At 38.9% G+C, this 19306-nt stretch overlaps 2 protein-coding genes across 3 annotated transcripts; both read left to right on the top strand.

Annotated features, from left to right (window-relative positions):
* The first annotated feature begins 349 nt into the window (after nt 1-349).
* LOC120723321 lies at nt 350-7528 on the top strand. The gene is made up of 8 exons (XM_040014710.1): nt 350-1041; nt 1913-2206; nt 2497-2660; nt 2767-2863; nt 3030-3371; nt 4060-4210; nt 4998-5107; nt 5214-7528. The coding sequence occupies exons 1-8, from the start codon at nt 1003-1005 to the stop codon at nt 5541-5543; spliced, it is 1527 nt and encodes a 508-aa protein (XP_039870644.1). The 5' UTR covers nt 350-1002; the 3' UTR covers nt 5544-7528.
* A 2281-nt stretch (nt 7529-9809) lies between these two features.
* LOC120723310 (protein phosphatase 1D-like) lies at nt 9810-19014 on the top strand. Of its 2 annotated transcripts, XM_040014695.1 has the most exons (7): nt 9811-10487; nt 12254-12482; nt 14561-14685; nt 14820-15001; nt 15246-15473; nt 15807-15894; nt 16850-16962. In XM_040014695.1, exons 1-6 carry the CDS (start codon nt 9977-9979, stop codon nt 15888-15890), a joined length of 1359 nt encoding a protein of 452 aa, XP_039870629.1. In that variant the 5' UTR covers nt 9811-9976; the 3' UTR covers nt 15891-15894; nt 16850-16962. The 2 variants fall into 2 exon arrangements, with proteins under 2 accessions (XP_039870628.1, XP_039870629.1); XM_040014694.1 differs by lacking the exon at nt 15807-15894 and having other exon boundaries at nt 9810-10487; nt 16850-19014.
* Nucleotides 19015-19306: the final 292 nt, after the last annotated feature.

Here is a 19306-nt window from a genome sequence, read left to right as displayed (position 1 = left end):
ACCATGATAGTTCTACCATGACACATAAGATCAAATATTTTCTTTTCTTATATTAAATGAAAGTATACATTATATGCTTTGAAATCTTTGAATATGAGAGAAAAGGTTTAAAAAAAGATAGTTTATTTGGCTGGATTAACACTGCCTCCACCTGGCATTACTGTAACACTACTCGAAGTGCTCATAAAGAGACCACAGCTTTGGAGTAAGAAGTGCTAAACTTTGTACATTATTTCATGTGGTGTGTTTTAATGAAATCTGTGGTTTTATTTTACAACATGATCAATCTCCATTGCCAGGAAAGACTAAGTGCTACGCAAGAAACGAGCATTATGCCAGTAAATACACTCTTAGAAAGGATGTGTTAAAAAATGACACAAAAAATGTGTTGTTACACTATTAACACATTTTGTGTGAATTTTAACATAACATGTGTAAGAAAATGTGTAAACATTGAAAAAATGTGTAAAAAGCTTAACACACTTGATGTGTTGCACAGTTTAGCACATTTTGTGTGTTATTTTCAAAATCTAACAACAGGACCTAAAATTAGCAGCTCAGTTATTTGATGTGTTTAGTGAAATAAATTGTAATGTATTATAACAATATTAACTGAATAAATAAATGTTTAGTTATTGTTTGTTTTCCATAACCCTTTCCTCATTACTTTCAACAAATAAAACATTTTATAATGTAATGTGGAGCAAGGTGTGTATGGTGTACTAAAATTCTGAAAGAAGATAATTTGTTTTATTTCTCAATATGTATGGCATACCAATTGATGGCCATGGTTATACTATAACCATAAGTATCGACACAGAACAGGCTTAATTTTGACCGTAACATGTGAACTAGGGCAATACAATTGAAGTAAAAGTAGGAAATTAAATGAGTAAGAATACACATGCTGAAAATTGAAACAAATTCTGCCCAGCAACATGACATACCAGCGGCGGGAAGGGGGCGCTATCTTTTCGCGCCACTGAGACAAAGGAGACAAAGATGGAGGTTACGTTGCCTACTATGTTGTCAGACCTTACAGTAAGTATCATTTACCAGTTTATCTTAATGTACTGAAAATATGTCGGGTTTCTGGAAGAATGTGAAACTTTGAATTTATATAAAATATAGGAGTTATATAGGAGTTTTGAGTTTAAGCGCTGTTAATTACTGCTTAACTATACCTAGCTAACCTTAATGTAACAGTCTTGCTAACATATCCTACTCTTAATTTTAGTACTAGTTCTTGGCTTTAGTGCCATACTTCATTAGAGTTAATGTGTTTTTGGTAGTGATTTTATGTATTACTTTACTCATGTATTTATCTATTTACTTTATTTATGTATTAGAGTAGTCAGAAATTGCTCTTAGAACCAGTGTGGTAGTTGGCTAGCGGCTCCGACAGGCATTCTGGTGTCTATGAGCAACGCCAGAGTCAGCACCTAACATTTGCAGTGTTGTGTAAAATGACAATATTGTCGTTAGCTCTGAATATAGCAAATGTAGTTATCACCGCGACCATTCGTTTGCTAGCACAGAATAGGAATTTAAGACTGAGTAACTTTAGTTTGATGTCGCCCCTCTGTCTTCTGTTATCACACTTAATAGACTACATTTAGTAGTGTTGTGATAAATATTTGTTATAATTACTTATCACTGGTTAACATGAAATATACCTCACATTGACAGAGATAATTATTTTTTAAGCAGTTAAAGCAGTTTTTGCATTTAGTATGATTAACTAAAGGCTTTTTTAAGGCTTTTTGCTGGAAATATGCTCTGATATAGTTTCTTTTTTATGCAGACCTTATGAGGAAGTAATAGTCAGTGTTATTTAAAAAAAAAAAAAAACAGCAGCAACTTGACCATGCAAATTATCTTACTTATTTAGCCATGTGTTTCTTTTTTTCAGCAGGCATATGACAACTTAGAATCTGTCAAAGTCCTTGTAACCACTTTTATAGATGAGAAAGAGATTTGTAAAAAAATTCTTCATGTCAGCAGTGCCAAAGACATCATAGGTCAAAGCCAAGCTCAGCACATGGGCTGTGTGCTTGATAGGTTGCTAAAGTATAACACTGATTTCATGGAATATATTGATGTTGACAATGAGGTAGACGTTAAGGACTTTGATAGATTCCATATCTTCCTGTCAGCCAGAGGGCCACCAATGGAAACCTCTCTTGGGGAGATTAGACAAAATCAGGTACACTTTGCATTTCTTCAGTTTCCTAAGTCATAAAATGTGTTTTAACAGTTATTAACTATTAGTCAGGATCAGATCTATTCACCAAGTAGCAACTAGAAGATAAAATCAATTTAATTATTATTCAGAATTTCTTTTAGTCATTGCGTTATAATCACGGTAATTAAGAAACCGCCTTCTTCTGCTGCAGCTTTTTGAGTAAACTCATGCTTCTATGCTCTGTGGAAATTTGCTGTCATGACTTTGAAGATTATTGCAGAGAGGTAAAGTGTCTGGTGTTGCCTTTACAGTCTACCATTACCACAGAAGAACAAAGTCAACCCCTGAGGTCACTACTCAAGAGGAAAGCCCCACAGATTCTTAAGGAGTATGAAACTACAGGTACCCTGTCAGTGCCATCGAGGAAGCTTCTTGTGAAGACTTGCATTGGGGATTTGGTGGAGAGGTGTGGTTAGTAAGTATAGCACCTTACTGCACTTTGTTAAAATTTTGCAATGAATGTTTTTCTTTAAAAATGTTGAAGTGCACAGGAGTAAAAAAAGGTTACCTTTATTTTCCAGTTACCCTCTTAGTGCAGAGAAGTTGACTGTAGCAAAAAGCATCATCACCACTTTTCCATCCCTGAGTGTCCGAGTGGCAGGACAGGGGGAAGGATTTGTAAGTAAATTTAGCATTTTAATAATGTAAATTCCACTACATACTTGCACTTGTTCCCACTTACTGTGTATCTTTTAACCTTTATCTCATTATTTATTAGAGCTTTTTTTTTCTCAGTTAAAATTGCTCAGCTGTTACCCATATACCTCTGTCCTTTCTTCCTCAGGAGCATTATTATGATCCAGTCTCTCATTGTGGATTCCTAGAGACTAAACTGCGCAACCTTAGACGGAATCTCGACCAGGGGCAGAGACGTTATAAGAAGCGAAAAGTGACCAATGACTGTGGTGAAGACAAGAAGCTCAGGCAAGAGGATGGGAATACCAGCAGCACAGATGAGTGGGTCACCCTGATCAAAAGATTGCGGCCCTCAGCTGAGAACCTTCCAACTATCATGTCAGGCATGGAGGAAACATACACCAGTCGCAGAGCCTGGATTAGCAAGGACTCCCCCACTGCTGCTGAAATATTCAGAGAGTACCCACGGTTTTTGGACCTGCCAAGTCTGGTAAGTTGCTTGGTTCCCTGGTAATGGTTTATGTACTCCTTCTCCACTCAGTTGTGTATTGCATACAAAGTATGTAACAGGAGTGGATACATTTGGAGGTATGTTTATGAGCTCCTAGTGAATATTTTGAAAGTTTTATAATTTCAGAGTTGGATCTTTATTCACTGGGCTTTTATTACAATGAGCATCACGTTTCAAATGATCCAAAATCTTAGTTGTGCCACCAAATGACTATCTAATAGTAGGGTCATCAAATGACAATGCAGAAGGTGCTGCTCGTGGAACTGAAAAAGCGACAAAAAGATCGCCTGAATTTGTACGAAACTCTGCTTTCAGCAGCACTATTTTCAGCAAAAAAGCTCTACAGGACAAACCGCAGACAGACAAAATAAGAAATTGGCTGCTAGAAAGTTGAACATCAGCTAAAAAGTCCTAATTTTTTTCTCAGGGTCTGATGGGACCCAAATCATAGCTAAAATTAAGGAATAATAGAGTTGTATTCAAATACCACTCCAAGTAAATTGTTGTTTCGCTGTGTAGCTAAGCTTGATGTGGAAGTGGGTAACAGAAATGTGATACTGTAAGGTTTGATTTTAGCCATACAGCTACCAAATGGGCAGAATGTACTTTTAATTTCATGTATTTAATGCTTAATTGTAAACTTAAACACTTTTTTTCTCTCCATTAGCTGGACTTGGAGTTTGGCAAGCTTACCGGAGGAAAGGCGGACCTCTTTTTACGAAAATGGGAAGCCAGTATCATTCCGAAACTCAAATCAGTAGCTGCCCTGGAAACAAGAATGTCCTCTCTGTTGAAAGATTTTGAAGAGAAGACTGAAGGTATTTTTCCATCCCCCCCTTCCCCTTCGCCGCCTCACGTTTACTATTAGAAAGTAAGAAAAAGAGGATGATCAAATTAATAGTTCTGTTTACTGTCTTTAGATGACAAGTAAGTGAATGTTAAAGGCTGAATAGAAAAACTATACAAGAAGGGGTTATATTTTTAAATTTTGTTGTTCTTTTTTAAAGAAATTGTTAGATGCCACCCTTTGGTAAATGGATTGAAATATGTCTATGTTTACTGATGGTGGAGAATGAGGTCTATGGAGATGGTTGTAAGGAGAATTTAAATTATGTGGCCTTGGGCAACCTTATTAGCTGCACATATAAGCCAAATGAGGTGCCTTAAGCCTCTGCATTTCTGATTTCATCTATTCACAAAAGAAAAAGTCATTTTTGATGTACATCTCATAATTCATTAAATAACACATTTCTGTATTTTGAATACAGAAATGCATGTTCTCCCCGTGTTTGCGTGGGTTCTCTCCGGGTACTCCGGCTTCCTCCCACTGTCCAAAGACATGCACTTAGTTGGGATAGGTTAATTGGTTAATCCAAATTGCCCATAGGTGTGAATGTGCGACTGAATGTGAGTGCGAATGATTGTCTGTCTCTGTGTGTTGGCCCTGCGACAGACTAGCGACCTGTCCAGGGTGTACCCCGCCTCTCGCCCTATGACAGCTGGGATAGGCTCCAGCGCCCCCCGCGACCCTGAACAGGATAAGCGGACGCGAATGGATGGATGGATGTATTTTGAATAATTTTACATCTTGCTTTTCTTTGTTAGATGAGGCTTGTTACACTGCCCTTGTGGTGTTAACACACCTGCTCCCACCAGTTGGTGCCAGTCGTTGCAGCCTTAAATCAGCTATAACGCACTTGGTTGATTTTGCACTGGTATGTATTCTGTACAGTTCTCATGGTATTTACCTGAGGAAAGCATTTGTCAACACCTCACTGAAGACTTCTCTAAAAATCTGTCTTTATCTTCCCCATCTCCAAGCCTGGAACAAGTATTGCATCGCTTTGCAGTGATCCTGAAGCATCATCCACAACACACCAACCCCAGCTGATATGCATCGGTGATCTAAAGAGTGCAACCAGGCAGTACATCATTGTTGCTAAGAATGACAAAGTAACCATTCCTCTGAATGATGGCCTGACGTGTGCTGTGGATAAGCTTTTCAAACTGTACTGGGTATGTAACTTGTCCTATCCAGCACCGCTTGGCTCCGTCTTCACCTTCTTTGAGTTTGTCTATGACCTGCCGCTGTCCACCCAAAGGAAAACCAAAGTACTGGAGCTGATTGCACAGATTAAAGCATGCAAGTAAAATGTTCACCTGTCCAAAATGTAGAGAGTCTCTGTTCACAGAGGTGAGAAACCTCATTTGGCATCTTCGTCAAATACACTGCTTATCAGATGGACAAAACTTGAAAATTATATGTAGCCAAGATGGCTGCCCAAGGACGTATTATAACTTAAATTCATTTTCAAAGCACCTGCATAGATCTCATTCTACTTCATCTTCAATGGATGCTGACTCAGTTCAACCTTCTTACCAAGGAGAGACATCAAACAGTTCAGTTGAAACTGATGATCTAGTTCCTGATGTTTTGGAGATACCCAGTGATGTAGCAGGTGCAGTATCAAAGTTAAAAAACTATACTGATCTTGGTGAATGTGCTGCTTCTTTTATGGCACAGATGTATGCATCATCAAATATTACTTTAACAGATGTTACAAGAAGTGTAAACTGTACAAAGGAGTTACTTGAGAAAACTGTAGACTGTTTGCAACAGTCAACTGCTGCTTTGTTGAGTAGCTTGGATGTACCACAAGACAGCGAGGCTGTTCAAGCATTAATGAAGGAGTTTGAAAGTGCTAAAAACATATTTGAAGATGTAGACACGAAATACAAAATGAACAAATACTTCACTGAGAAGTTTTCCCTTGTTAAACCACAGGAAATCTTTCTGGGTCACAGGTCAGATACTGTAAGAAAAGATGGTCAGATGAAACAGGTTTTGGCAGCAGATACATGCCAGTATGTATCAGTCATTGAAACGCTCAAGTTTTTATTCCAACATGTGGACATTCAGGACTTCTTTGTTCAGAATAAGAAGAACACTGATGCCAAAATGCGTGATTACTGTGATGGCTCTCACTTTTCCTCACACCCATTGTTTAAAATGTACCCTGATGCTCTTCAAATACAACTTTACTTTGATGACTTTGAAACATCAAATCCTTTAGGTTCCAAGACAAAAATACATAAGCTAGGAGCTGTGTATTTTACCTTGAAGAATTTGCCACCAGAGTGGAATTCCTCACTTGCTAATATTCACCTGTGTCTTTTGTTTAACTCAATTGACAGAGAGGTATATGGATTTGACAAGATTTTGAAACCACTTCTTGATGACTTGAGATTTCTTGAAAATTCTGGTCTAATTGTGGATTTAAAAGGTCATAGCCATCAACTATATGGTACAGTTTGTGTGTTAACAGCAGATAATTTGGCAATTCATTCACTTTGTGGCTACCTTGAAAGTTTCTCTGCAAACAAATTCTGTCAGTTTTGCATGATTGACAAAGCAGATGCACAGTTGATATATGATGAAGACAAAGTTGAGTTGCGCACCAAAGACAGTTATCAGGAACATGTCAGCTTAAACGAACCAAGCAAAACTGGTGTGAAAGAGGACTCCTGTCTGAATAACCTTAAGTATTTTCATGTAACACAAAACATAAGTGTTGATATCATGCATGATGTACTTGAAGGTGTAGCCCCTTTAGAGGTTAAGCTAATGCTTCGCCATTTCATTTATGAGGAGAAGTTGTTGACTTTGGAACAGCTAAATGAGAGGATTTCCAGTTTTCAATATGGATATGGAGACATTAAAAACAAGCCAAGTGTTATAATGAACTTGAGAAACAGTGAGAGTGCATTAAAACAGACAGCATCTCAAATGTGGTGCCTTTTACTGGTCTTGCCCTTTTTGTTGGGAGATTGTGTAGACCGAAAAAGTCAACATTGGCATTTATTGATTTTACTGAGAGAGATATGCAGTATCATCTTTGCACCAGTCGTTACAAGGGGACTTGCAGTATTCCTAAAAGAACTGATAATAGAGCACCATACTCTTTTCAAACAGCTGTATGCCACAAATCTTATTCCGAAACATCATTTTATGATACATTATCCAAGGATGATGGTTTTGTTTGGACCTCTGTCTAAACTTTGGTGTATGCGATTTGAAGCCAAGCACAATCCATTTAAAAGACTCGCACATTCAGTTTGTAACTTCAAAAATGTGTCAAAAACATTGGCTTTTAAACATCAGGTTCAACACATGTATCACTATAAGCATAGTGATAATCTAGCTAAGAAAATGGATGTGCCCAATGCCTATCTAGTTAGTGTGGGGTCACTGAAAAAAGCAGATGTCTTGTTAGACAACTTGAGATTAACCCTTGAACAAGACCTTTCTCTGACTAGTACTGTTTTTGTGTCACACAGTATTGATGTATACGGCCAGACTTATAGAACTGGTTCTGTACTGACATTAAGAAGAGACTTTAGAGAAGAGCCTTTGTTTGGTGAAGTCATTCATATCTTGCCACAGTCAGTTAATGAGTCTGTTTTCGTGTTTGTGAGGATTCTGAAAGTCAGCTTCTTCGATGACCATTTTTATGCCTATGCAGTGGAAAGGTCAGACGAATATGAACTGATTACATTGGCTGACATTTTTGATTTTCGGCCTTTATATATAGTGACAAGCTTTGATGCTAATAAGCTGTATTTAAACCCAAGGTACAAAATTGTATAACCTGGATGCTATATTTGCCAAAATGTAAATATATTTTTCTGTTTGCATGCAACTGCACATTTGTTGAATGTTGACAATTTGTTGAAGATGACAACTGTTACCTTTAAAAAAAGTTAATTCATGTATTGTCTGGACATGATTATATGAGAACATATATATATTTGACATTTTAATGATCTAGAAAGTTAGAAAGTTAGTCAGATATTAATTTTGTTTGATTTTGTCGAGTAAAAATTGTAATATAGCTTTGGCTAAAATTGAATTTAATACATTTTAATTGAAAAGATTCTGAAAACTTGTTTATTCAGTTTGTAATAATTTATAATATGCTAAGTAACAAATGGAATTCAATAAATGTATAATATATACTATCTTTTTTCTCCTTTTTTTTAAAAAGAAAAATGAAATGCACACATTTTAACACATCTTTGTGTCAAAATAACGCATCCTTGTGTTGACTTTTTTTAACACAGAAGATGTGTTAAAGGAGCAGACACATTAATTGTGTTAAAACTGACACATCATGTGTTGTCCCTGAGCTGATGCAGCACATGTGTTAAAATTTAACACATGATGTGTCAATTTTAACACATCCTTTCTAAGAGTGTATCTACTATGACCAAAATTATAATACTATCGACAAACACTCGCAGTAATAAGCTCTCTGTAAGAAGCATCTCCACATTTGGTTTTTACATTAATGTTTTCATTACCCAAGCAATGAAAAAAAGCTCATAGAGTTGACAAGACCAGCGCACACTCCACACTACCTGGAATGTGTTGGAGATTTCTGTCCAGCAGTTGTAGCTTTGTGTGAGCACAACCATTGTTTCTCATAGCACAATTTATACACAATGCTAGGATACTGGAACAACTGCTAGCTTAGTCATGATAAATTTGTGTAATTTGAGGTAATTGAGTATGAAGGGAAAATAACTAAATCAATCAATAAAAACACAGTTAAATTCAGTTTCCAATACATTTTCAGTTTTCAATAGATTTCCAAATCACTAGAACAGTCAGCTAAAGGTGCTTTATACTGTAAGATAAAGACAGTACAGCCTACAGTAATAGTGAGAACAACCCAACAGTCAGATGAACCCCTATGAACAAGAACTTGGTGACAGTGGAAAGGAAAAACTCCTTTTTAACAGGAAGCAAAGCGGGGTAGAACCATGGAGGGAGACAAAACTATTTTTTTTCTATTTCTTTATTTTTTATTTTTTTTGTAGAGTATCTCTAGTACTATAAGCTTTTGTTACAGCCACCATCAAATTATGTGCAGTTAATACTTAACTAGTTTGAGTGGGACACAGTTATTTTAGTAAGTAATTTTTTTGTGAATTGGAAACCTTTACCTTGAAAAGCACAAGGTTTTTTGGCTTTATTTCAGATCGGTTTTTGATAACTGAGACCAAAACCTTGCATAACTTCCAGTTATGTTTAAATGTATTTTCCCAATTTATAGAAACTGAAGCTTCTGAACACATAGTCACTGATAGTCCGGTTATTAATAAATAATGTTTAATGAGTCTACTTTTTGCCATCTTAGGGTGATTTGCTACAGCCAAATAAAGAGTCGGCTTTTGAAAATTATTTATTGTTACCACTATAATACCAAAGCAAATGTTTCAGGTATAATATAACATGAGCTTGTCGTTGCAAGGTTTTCGAGCTGCCATGAAGGCAGCACGACAGGCAGGAGTGCCATGCGAAGTGTCTGAGTTGATGCATTTAAAGAGAGAGAGGGAGAGAGCGAGTAAAGCGACGTCATTACGTACAGCGGGACGTCGCTGAGAAGATAAACAAAAAAGGCAGGAAGCCTTCGGCTACACAATCGCGGCAAAATCGGTTTAAAATTTTAGCTTGGAGCTGCAGTTAGCAACTACATGCAGCCTTTTATTGCTTAGGTACGTGCCACACGGAGTTCACAGTCATGGACGACGCAATGATATTCCGTATGAGTGCATTTTCCGAGCAAGGAGGGAGAAAATACATGGAGGATGTTGTCGAGATAAGACTCGAGTACGAGCCGACGCCAGCCGAAGATTATCCAAATTCTCAGAGACACGGGGGACCGGGGAAAGCGGAAAGTGAAGCTATCAAACAGACTCAGAGTGAGACCCACGGACACGAGGTTTCCGCCGAGTCGAGTCCAGCTACTGCAGCGTGGACAGAGAGTTTATCAGACGGGAATAGCGACAACATCAGTGCACCAACATCAGACCAAAAAGACGCGGAAAATCTAGTTGATACTCGAAGGTCCGTGGCGTTTTTCGCCGTCTTCGATGGCCACGGGGGCCGAGAAGCAGCGCATTTCGCCAGGGAGAATCTGTGGGGTCTGCTGAAAAGGCAACGGGGGTTTTGGTCGAAGGATCACAGCGAAGTGTGTACCGCTCTACGGAAAGGCTTCATCGCTTGCCACCACGCAATGTGGAAAGAGCTACGTGAGTCATCCAAGTTATCTAACTTGCACTTTATTCCCTCATATTTTTTCGCTGGTGATCTTTATTGCAGCACGACGGGCATAAAATCTAACAATTACGAGTATCTGCATCTTAGATGGCAAAATGCTGTCACGTGACGCAGCATCCCACTCAGCTGGTTGCTGGTGGCTCCCCCGACGGCCAATCCCATTGCAATTAACAGCGAGCTGTCATCTGACCTCGACTCAGCCTTCGAAGCTGTCACAATATGATGTTGATATGATAGGATGCAAAGACATTAATGGATTGGATTTATATAGCGCTTTTCAAGGCACCCAAAGCGCTTTACAATGCCACTATTCATTCACTCTCACATTCACACACTGGTGGAGGCAGCTACAGTTGTAGCCACAGCTGCCCTGGGGCCGACTGACAGAAGCGAGGCTGCCATATCGCCCCTCTGGCCAACACCAGTAGGCGGGAGGGTAAAGTGTCTTGCCCAAGGACACAACGACCAGGACAGAGAGCCCGGGGATCGAACCGGCGACCTTCCGGTTACAGATGCGCTTCCCAACCCCCTGAGCCCGGTCACCAAAGAAATTAATGGTTAAAACGCAGGGAAAATACTGTTTTAGAGATAATTTTTTCTGAGAACTTTGGAGGAAATATTCATAGTTTCATTATTTTTGATAAATGGAATGAAATGCAATTAACCACGAGTCAATGTTCAGTCTTTCCCAAATAGCATGGGACTGCGGGTTTTAAAGTATATATGGTAAGATGAGCTTTATGGGACTGGATTTTTTTTTTAAAGTGAAAAAACAGTTTTCAGCTGTGTGCCCCCACCCCCTCCGCCCTTAAAACACAGTCACACACTCTCTCACAAACACACGATCTTCATTTCCTCCTGTAGGTGCTGTAAGAAGAGGTCACGAAGATGCAAAATCCACAGTTTCCTGTGGTTTCCCTAAAGGTTATAAGGCAGCGTAGAGGTTTTTATAAAATTTTATTTCGGGGTTCAAAAGTGAACATATGCCTCTCATTCTTATGCAAGCTGACCTTGTAATTTTTCTTTTTATGTAGTAGGCTGTTTTAGATATGAGCTTTCCAACTGTGATTCTGCCTAGATTTCTAATTCAGTTTCTTTTTTTGTTTTTCGATGCAGGGAAAAAGCAGGCCTGTATTTTTCTGTTTGTTTGTTGTTTTACAGTCAATGCATCTGTTTTTATTATCATACAATATTAACAAAAAGAAAAAAATACTCTTGCGTGCGACTTACGCAGGGAGCAGCTCCATTGGGAAGAGTTTAACATCATTATTTTCCAGTGCAACTTTAGGGGAAACAAACAAAACATATACCAACATTGATAATGGGAATCAATGAACTCAATTATGATTGGACCATTTGAAACCACTTCCCTTTAGTTCTGATAGTGCTAACACCTTTATTGGATCAGCTTTTTAACTCACTGAAGCTTCATTCAGACTTGTGAATCTCTGTAGAGCCAACTGCATAACCTACATCAGCTTAAGGTTTTTATTTACAACTTATCTAAGGCATAGCTTTAACACACAAACAGAAATCCACTGTTAATCCTTGCATTCGTTATAATTCTATGCTTCATAGGTCTGGAGTAAGTTTCTAAGTATCATATTCATAATGTTAATGTAACTTCTGCTTACCTTTTAATGTAACATTTCTTGTTATATTGGTACACTTGTCTAGAATTTTTGCTAAGTGGTCTCAGAAAGCTGACTTACATTTGACTTTTCTTTTCCCCTTACAGCTGAGTGGCCAAAGACTATTACCGGGCTGCCCAGTACATCGGGCACCACAGCTAGTGTCATTGTCATCCGTGGGGTTCACATGTATGTTGCCCATGTAGGGGATTCAGCTGTAGTGGTTGGAGTGAAAGAAAATGACTCTGACATCACGCTCCAGGCACTTGAAGTAACACAAGACCATAAACCTGAACTTCCTAAAGAGAAGGAAAGGATTGAACGACTTGGTGGCAGGTGAGTCATGAACAGAACCTCAGAGAACTTCTTCTGTGAGGAACTTGTCAAGACTACAGAGTTAGAGGCTCTGTCAGATAGCCAAATAATAAATGTAAGGTGGCTCTCGCTCAGGAGGTAGAGCAGGTCACCTACTAATCAGACGGTTAGTGGTTCTATCCCCGTCTGCTCCAGTCTGCTACAGTAGAAAAGCACTATATAAGAACCAGCCCATTTACCATTCAAATCCAGGCATTTGTTCAGTTCCAGCATTGCTGATCTTCTGTCAAGCTTAAATGTCTTTTGGATAACTTGTCCATGTATTAAACACCTTTTGTTACCAATGTCTGAAAATATTTTAATGTCTCAGTGGGTGGCGTCTTATACCTTTAAGCCACATGTTGGCTGGTTGGCTTCTCAGTGGAAGTTAAAAAGCTGTCTTGATTGTGCTTGTTCCTAAACTGGCTAATGATAATGCAGAAAAGGAGTCCGTTAATCATGAAATAAACATAGCCAAGTGTGCTTGGTCCCAGCATAAAATAGAATCCATTTAGCATTTTTCAATTGGGAACTTTAGAAACCCTGCTAAGGCTAGCTAGCTGCTGCTTCAGCTATTGAGCAATTTGCATTGGTTGCATATTAGATAATATTACTTTGCATTAACCAGACGATAAACAGTGTTATTGTAACCCTTCAGACCAAATGGGTATGGCTATTTCGTCCAAACTCTTGAGACTGAACTGATACATCAGCTTGGGATTTCTCAAATCAATTTTTCTAACTTTAGCTAGCATTTCTCATAATACTGACTACACTAAGCAGACATTCTATTAGGTACACCTAGTTGGTAGTGGACTGGAGCCACTTTCACCATCAGAACTAAAAAGTCTTCATGGTATAGATTCAGCAACCAAACATTCCTCAGACATTTCGGTCCTTGTTTACAAGATGAGCATCACAAGTTCAGCCATAAGCATCTAGATACATTGTTCTAAAGGGATGGACATGTTCATCAACGGTACTCAGGTTGCCTGTGGTGTTTAAATGATGCTCACTTGGCACTAAAGTGCGCAAAGTGTACCACAAAAACTTCCCCCACACACTATTGCACCACCAGCAGCCTGAATCACTGATACAAGGCAGGATAAAACCATGGTTTAGTGTTGTTTACATCAGATTCTGACCCTAACATCCATGGGTTGCAGGAGAAATCAAGGCTCTTCCAATCTTTTCTTTTCTTTTGCTGAGCCCAGTGAACTGTAGCCTCAGTTTCCTGAGGCTTCTTAGCTCACAGGACTGTCACTGGGTGTGGTCTTGTGCTGCTGTAGCCCATCTACTTCAGAGTTCAGTGTGTGGTCGATTTAGAACTGCTCTTCTGCATCATCTTTTTCTACCTTCGTTATAACCAGTGGTTATCTGAGTTAGTGTTGTCTTCCTATTAGTTTGACACAGTTTGGCCCTTTTTTTTTGACACCAACAAGGCATTTTGACCCAGTGAACTGCAGCTTGCTGGATTTTTTTTCTTCTTTTTTGGGGAGGAACCTCTGTATAAACCCTAGAGATAGTTGTGTGTGTGATCCTAGTAGATCAGCAGTTCCCGAAATACTCAGAACCCCCGCCACGTTCAGAGTTACTTAAATCACCTTTCTTCCCCATTCTGAAGCTTGGTTTGAAATTCAACAGTTCGTGTTGAGCATGTCTACATGCCTTAAACATATTGCATTTGTACTATGTGACTGACTGATTAGATATTTGCATTAACACTCAGCTGAACAGGTGTTCCTAACATAGTGGATGATGGGTGTATCTATAGCTATCTATAGCTATTTATAGCTATTTATCTACAGTAATAGTCAGAGGGTGTTTGGCCAGCAAGTTGGAACTAACTAGATGTGTTTTGTTTTTTTTGATCATGCCCAAATCAGCCTAACTGGCATTGTGCAGGATTATATCTATCATCACTGTGTGAACACAAGCTGCAATTAACTGCAAGCAGTAGAATGATGACTGCAGTTCACTTGATGTGTGCGGGTGTCATTAATAACAATGATTTTGAGCAAAACCTTGTATTGAAGCATTTCTTTGTTTTATTTTTGTAGTGTAATGAAAAAATCTGGGGTGAACCGTGTTGTGTGGAAGAGGCCCAGGCTGACCCATAATGGCCCTGTGAGGAGGAGTACAGTCATTGACCAGATCCCTTTCCTGGCCGTAGCCCGATCCCTTGGTGAGAAATTTAACTCTTTATTTATGAGATGTTTAGATGTAAGTGCACGATGTGAGTAATGGCCTTTTTTTTTTTTTTTTTTTTTTTTTTTTTAAATCTATTCCCACTAATTATAATTTCTTGTGTGTTGACAGGTGACCTCTGGAGCTATGATTTCTACAGTGGAGAGTTTGTGGTTTCTCCTGAGCCTGATACCACCGTGATGACCCTTGACCCCAAACGACATCGCTACATTATTCTCGGCAGTGATGGACTGTGGAACATGATGCCACCCAAGAATGCTGTTAATATGTGTTATAGTCACGACAAAATGGTGGTACGTAATAGTACCATTTTAATATTTTTACGTTATGTTTAATGTTATGTTTACATGCAGTATAGTGGTTTGGAATTTAAAACAGTTACAACGTTTCTTAAGGTAGATGCCTGCTATACTTATTAGAGTGGGGCAGTTTTGAATTGATTTTCACACTTTCACCTCAAGTAAACACAATTTCAATTAAAGTGGTATCACTGGAAACCTGAAAACATTGATTCTCTTTATCTCTTAATTTATTAAGGGGCCAAAGGGAATGTCTTGTGCCCGCCGGCTGGGATGCACAGCTCTGTTGTTTTGGAAGGAACGCATGCTCCGTGCAGATAATACGACAGTGATCGTCCTAGCCCTACAGGAACGCGGTGGCCCACCTATCCCTATGCATCGAGATGAGATTGTTGTCGACATGGCTACAGGAATTGACCACGTTCCTGGCCCAGGGACGACTTATAACACATGTGAGGTCCCAAAGGTCAGTGCCCTAGCTTTTCTTTAGCCTTTTCCTTTTGCTCTGTTTCCATTAAAGCATATACCCAGTGTGTTCACAGTGTGTGTTTGTCTTTGGCTATTCACTGTATTGTCCTCTACATATATATATATATATATATATATATATATATATATATATATATATATATATATATATATATATATATATATATATAAATTATCATTTTAATACTTTCACCAGTTGGAATATGATTATTGGTAAACACCTAGAGAAATTAGCCAAAGGTCACACAATCAGTTTCCATCAGAAGACCGATGGTTTACCAAATCACTTTTTGTTTTCGGGGCCCAACAGGCGGAGCATGAGGATGGCATGTTTTATGAAGAAGATGAGGTATTTGGAGAAGAACATGAGGGATGGCCTTGCCTGGAGTGGTAGTGAGGTGACTGACTCAGCAATGAAAATGTGTCAAAAATGATTAGCCCATGATTTGCCCTTCTCAAGATCCAGGCTGGTCTTACTGAATCTGATAGGAAAACGCAGCTTTTTGGATCAAAGGATGATTACATCTCTGTACAACCAGTTAAGCTAATTTGTTCTGAAATACTGGTATTATTACCTCCAATGTAGCGCTTTTGTTTATTTAAATCTGTTCATTGGTATTTACCAGAACATTACTGACAAATGAGCACCAGTGGTGGGAGACGGTGAAACGGCTGCTGTTCTCAGATTATTCCCAGGTTGCACTGGCACAACAGCTGGCATCAGTCTAGGAATTGTGTTACAAGTTTCTGTCAAAGATCTTATTTAAAATGTCAAATTTTTCAGTGTTTATTGACGCCAGTGCCTTTAGCATCCTTAAAGTCAAGAAGACAGTAACCCTGATGATGATTGAGTTTATGATATGAGCGCTTTTACACATACTCTGAACTGCAGCTCATCTAACGCTGTGAGATGGCATTGGGAGAGTATATTTACACTTCCAGAGAAGATGATGATTGTTAAAGATGACCAGTTTATTTAGGCGGACAGATGGAAGACGGGGATTTTTAGGACTGCATTTACTCACCTTTATCATTCTTTCAGATGCCAGTCATATATCGATATTTACTGTTTGCATCATTTGCACATTTATCACATGTGCATGCAATACACATAAAACTCAGTGTAGATTCATTTTTATATCTCTGAGTTTGCCTCCATGTCTCCATTCATATAATATAGCTTCCACGAGTCCATCTCATTTTTAGCCGTAAGTTATTAAATGGCAAATTTTTGTTTGTTTTGTTTATTCTTGACAACTGTGTTTGGATTTCAAAATAAAAGTACTTAGTTTTTGGAATTCTATTTAATCACTCAATAATAATGCTAACTTTTTAATTTTCGCTTTATTTCAGTGGAGTGGCGAACCACTGAATGTTCCCTCGCCTTTCAAAGAAAGTTCCACAACTCTGGAGCAGGCATTTGGGTTTTACGAAGCCGCTTTCTGTGCGACCACACAGCTCTTACCCGACATCGACTCCGTCGGGGACGCGCTGCCCCCTTCAGACGATTCAGCCAATGTTTTTGAAAAGCAAGACTCGACCACGCAGATGGACTGTGCTACTTCCCCTCCGCCAATAAAAAGGTCTCGCCGCTGTTCGCACGTCTCCCCAGAACTCAAAGGTCCTCATCGTCGGCTCGGCCGGCCCCCCAACAAAGGTTTGTCCCCAAAGACGCCTCACGGCGAGACGGAAAACGAGCAGTCCCTTCAAACTCAAAGCAGAGAAAGAAGCTCCTCTGAGGAACGCAGCATCCTTTCACAGCACCACAACGCTGCCTTGTGCGTGTGCTGAATCCGGTGTCATACACAAGGTGGTTTCTGGCCGCGACGCTGAACTAATGAACTAATGATGTGCATCGTGTTGACTTTGAACCAGGTGTGCCACAGGCCTATTCCTAAATGTATAATTTTACTACAAAGTCCTTTTTTTCCTTTTGTAAATATGTCAGAAATTGTGAATATGTTATTCCTTTATATTTTTTTTGCCCCCACTTTGTGTTTGAGTTTTGATTTGCCCTGTTTACGCTACCGAGTGTCATACTTTTAAGTTTGTACAATATATTCATAAGCCAGCTAATGGGAGATCAGAAAATCTGACACATCAGTTCAGCAGAACTGTTAAGCATGTGATCCTCGAGATTTTTAATCAACTGTTCATGAACTATTGTAGATAGTTTTTGTTGTCGTTTTTAACTTGGTGGATGGTATTACATGCTAGCCTTTGTTTGACTAGATTTAATATTTCACATCAGTTGTTTGGATCCCTGCTGAGTTTAAATGTGCTACTGACTCAGCATCTGGAAAGGGTTCAGAGCCAGTTCACATCAAATGGGGAGGCTCAGGTTCTGTGTATTCACTTGGAGAGATGCCTCTAGTACTTATTATTCTTTAGGGTTCAAGCAACAGGTGTGAGGAAATTATGCAGGTTCTGGGTTTTAATCTGTATTAATTATGTGCTGTTATGATCACAGCTTTTACTCATATGATTGATGAATTTCATGCATAGCTTGTGTTGTGTTAAAGGCTAACTTCACACAGATTACATGTTCTCATAATAGTTTGTACACAATTTGAGTGAAATGGTCATTTACTGTTTTCGAGTTCTTTTTTTCCTTTTTGGGTTTTCCTATTGTTCTGTTCCACTCGCCTTAATTTATTTTTATTTATCATTTGGCCAATTGAATGACACTTTTGGACCTCTTTACAACTTTAATAAAGGCAGCAAAAGAGGTTATTGACTCGAACGGGTGTCTACGTATTGGAAACGCCAAGCACACTACCTGTCCACTAGGCACTAACAACTTCAACATGTCTTCCTCTTTGTTGTTCTATACTGTATTCTTTGTATATGCATGGTTTTGCATCCGCAGCTTGTTTGACTCTGCGAAGGCAACACTTTATGTTCCATGAGTTGACTACATTAAGTGCCCGATTCATGGTGTTGTGTTTATACGGCAGCTCAGCAAAAGTCCCGGCTCATTCATTGCCTTCTTTTTCCATTTTAAAATGTCATGGATGCCTTAGCACAGACGAGTCCGACGTGCTCTTCACATTATTTTACATATTTGGGAACCGAACTGGTGACAATCTCTGTGGCCCAGCCTCGAACGCCACACACCTTCAGTTAGTCTAATTAGTCGTTAGTCTAATTCTACCATTTGCACTGCATCACACTAAATCTGCTCTGCGTGGTTAATATTTTGTTCCTGTTACTTTGAGCGGTTTGTTCGTTTTTGTACGGTGCGTCAATATGCAATAGAAGTTTGTACAGTACATTATTATGCAAAGTAATCGGGGTGTTTCAGGAGTCTGGCATGCTCAGATCTATTCAATGTTTTGTGACGTGTCCAGATGGGTGTTAATGGGCATGTGGTGTGTTATGACAAATTAAAATGCTTTGGTCTGACTTTGTATCCAAATGCTGCCGGTTTTCAAGATTTAACTGTGTAAGTTACAGACTTTGAAAGTTGACTGGGTATAAAGTGTTTGCGTGTTGTAATAAAGTTCTCATTTTTCACACAGTGTCATCATTCAATAATTTCCCAACTTTGATAACTAGCTTAGCTGTTTGGTAAAGCTGCTTAATCAGTAGACATCTGTGCACAGTATATAGTCTTGAGTTAGCGTGGCGCTCAGATATACTGTAGAGGGGGAGAAGAGGTAATAGACCATGCATTTGCTGCTATTATCCAGTAGATGGTAGCAATGTAAAGGGCTTGAATGCCATCTTTACCAGACAAATTGGGTATCTCTTATATAAATCCCACAGATCAAAATCACTAATATATATGACTTGCAACGTGGCTCTTTA

This window comes from Simochromis diagramma, unplaced genomic scaffold, assembly GCF_900408965.1.
Source record: "Simochromis diagramma unplaced genomic scaffold, fSimDia1.1 OVJJ01000676.1, whole genome shotgun sequence".
Classification (NCBI taxonomy): Eukaryota; Metazoa; Chordata; class Actinopteri; order Cichliformes; family Cichlidae; genus Simochromis; species Simochromis diagramma.
Note: the sequence above shows the minus strand (reverse complement) of the source record. Positions and strands in the feature narration are given on the sequence as shown.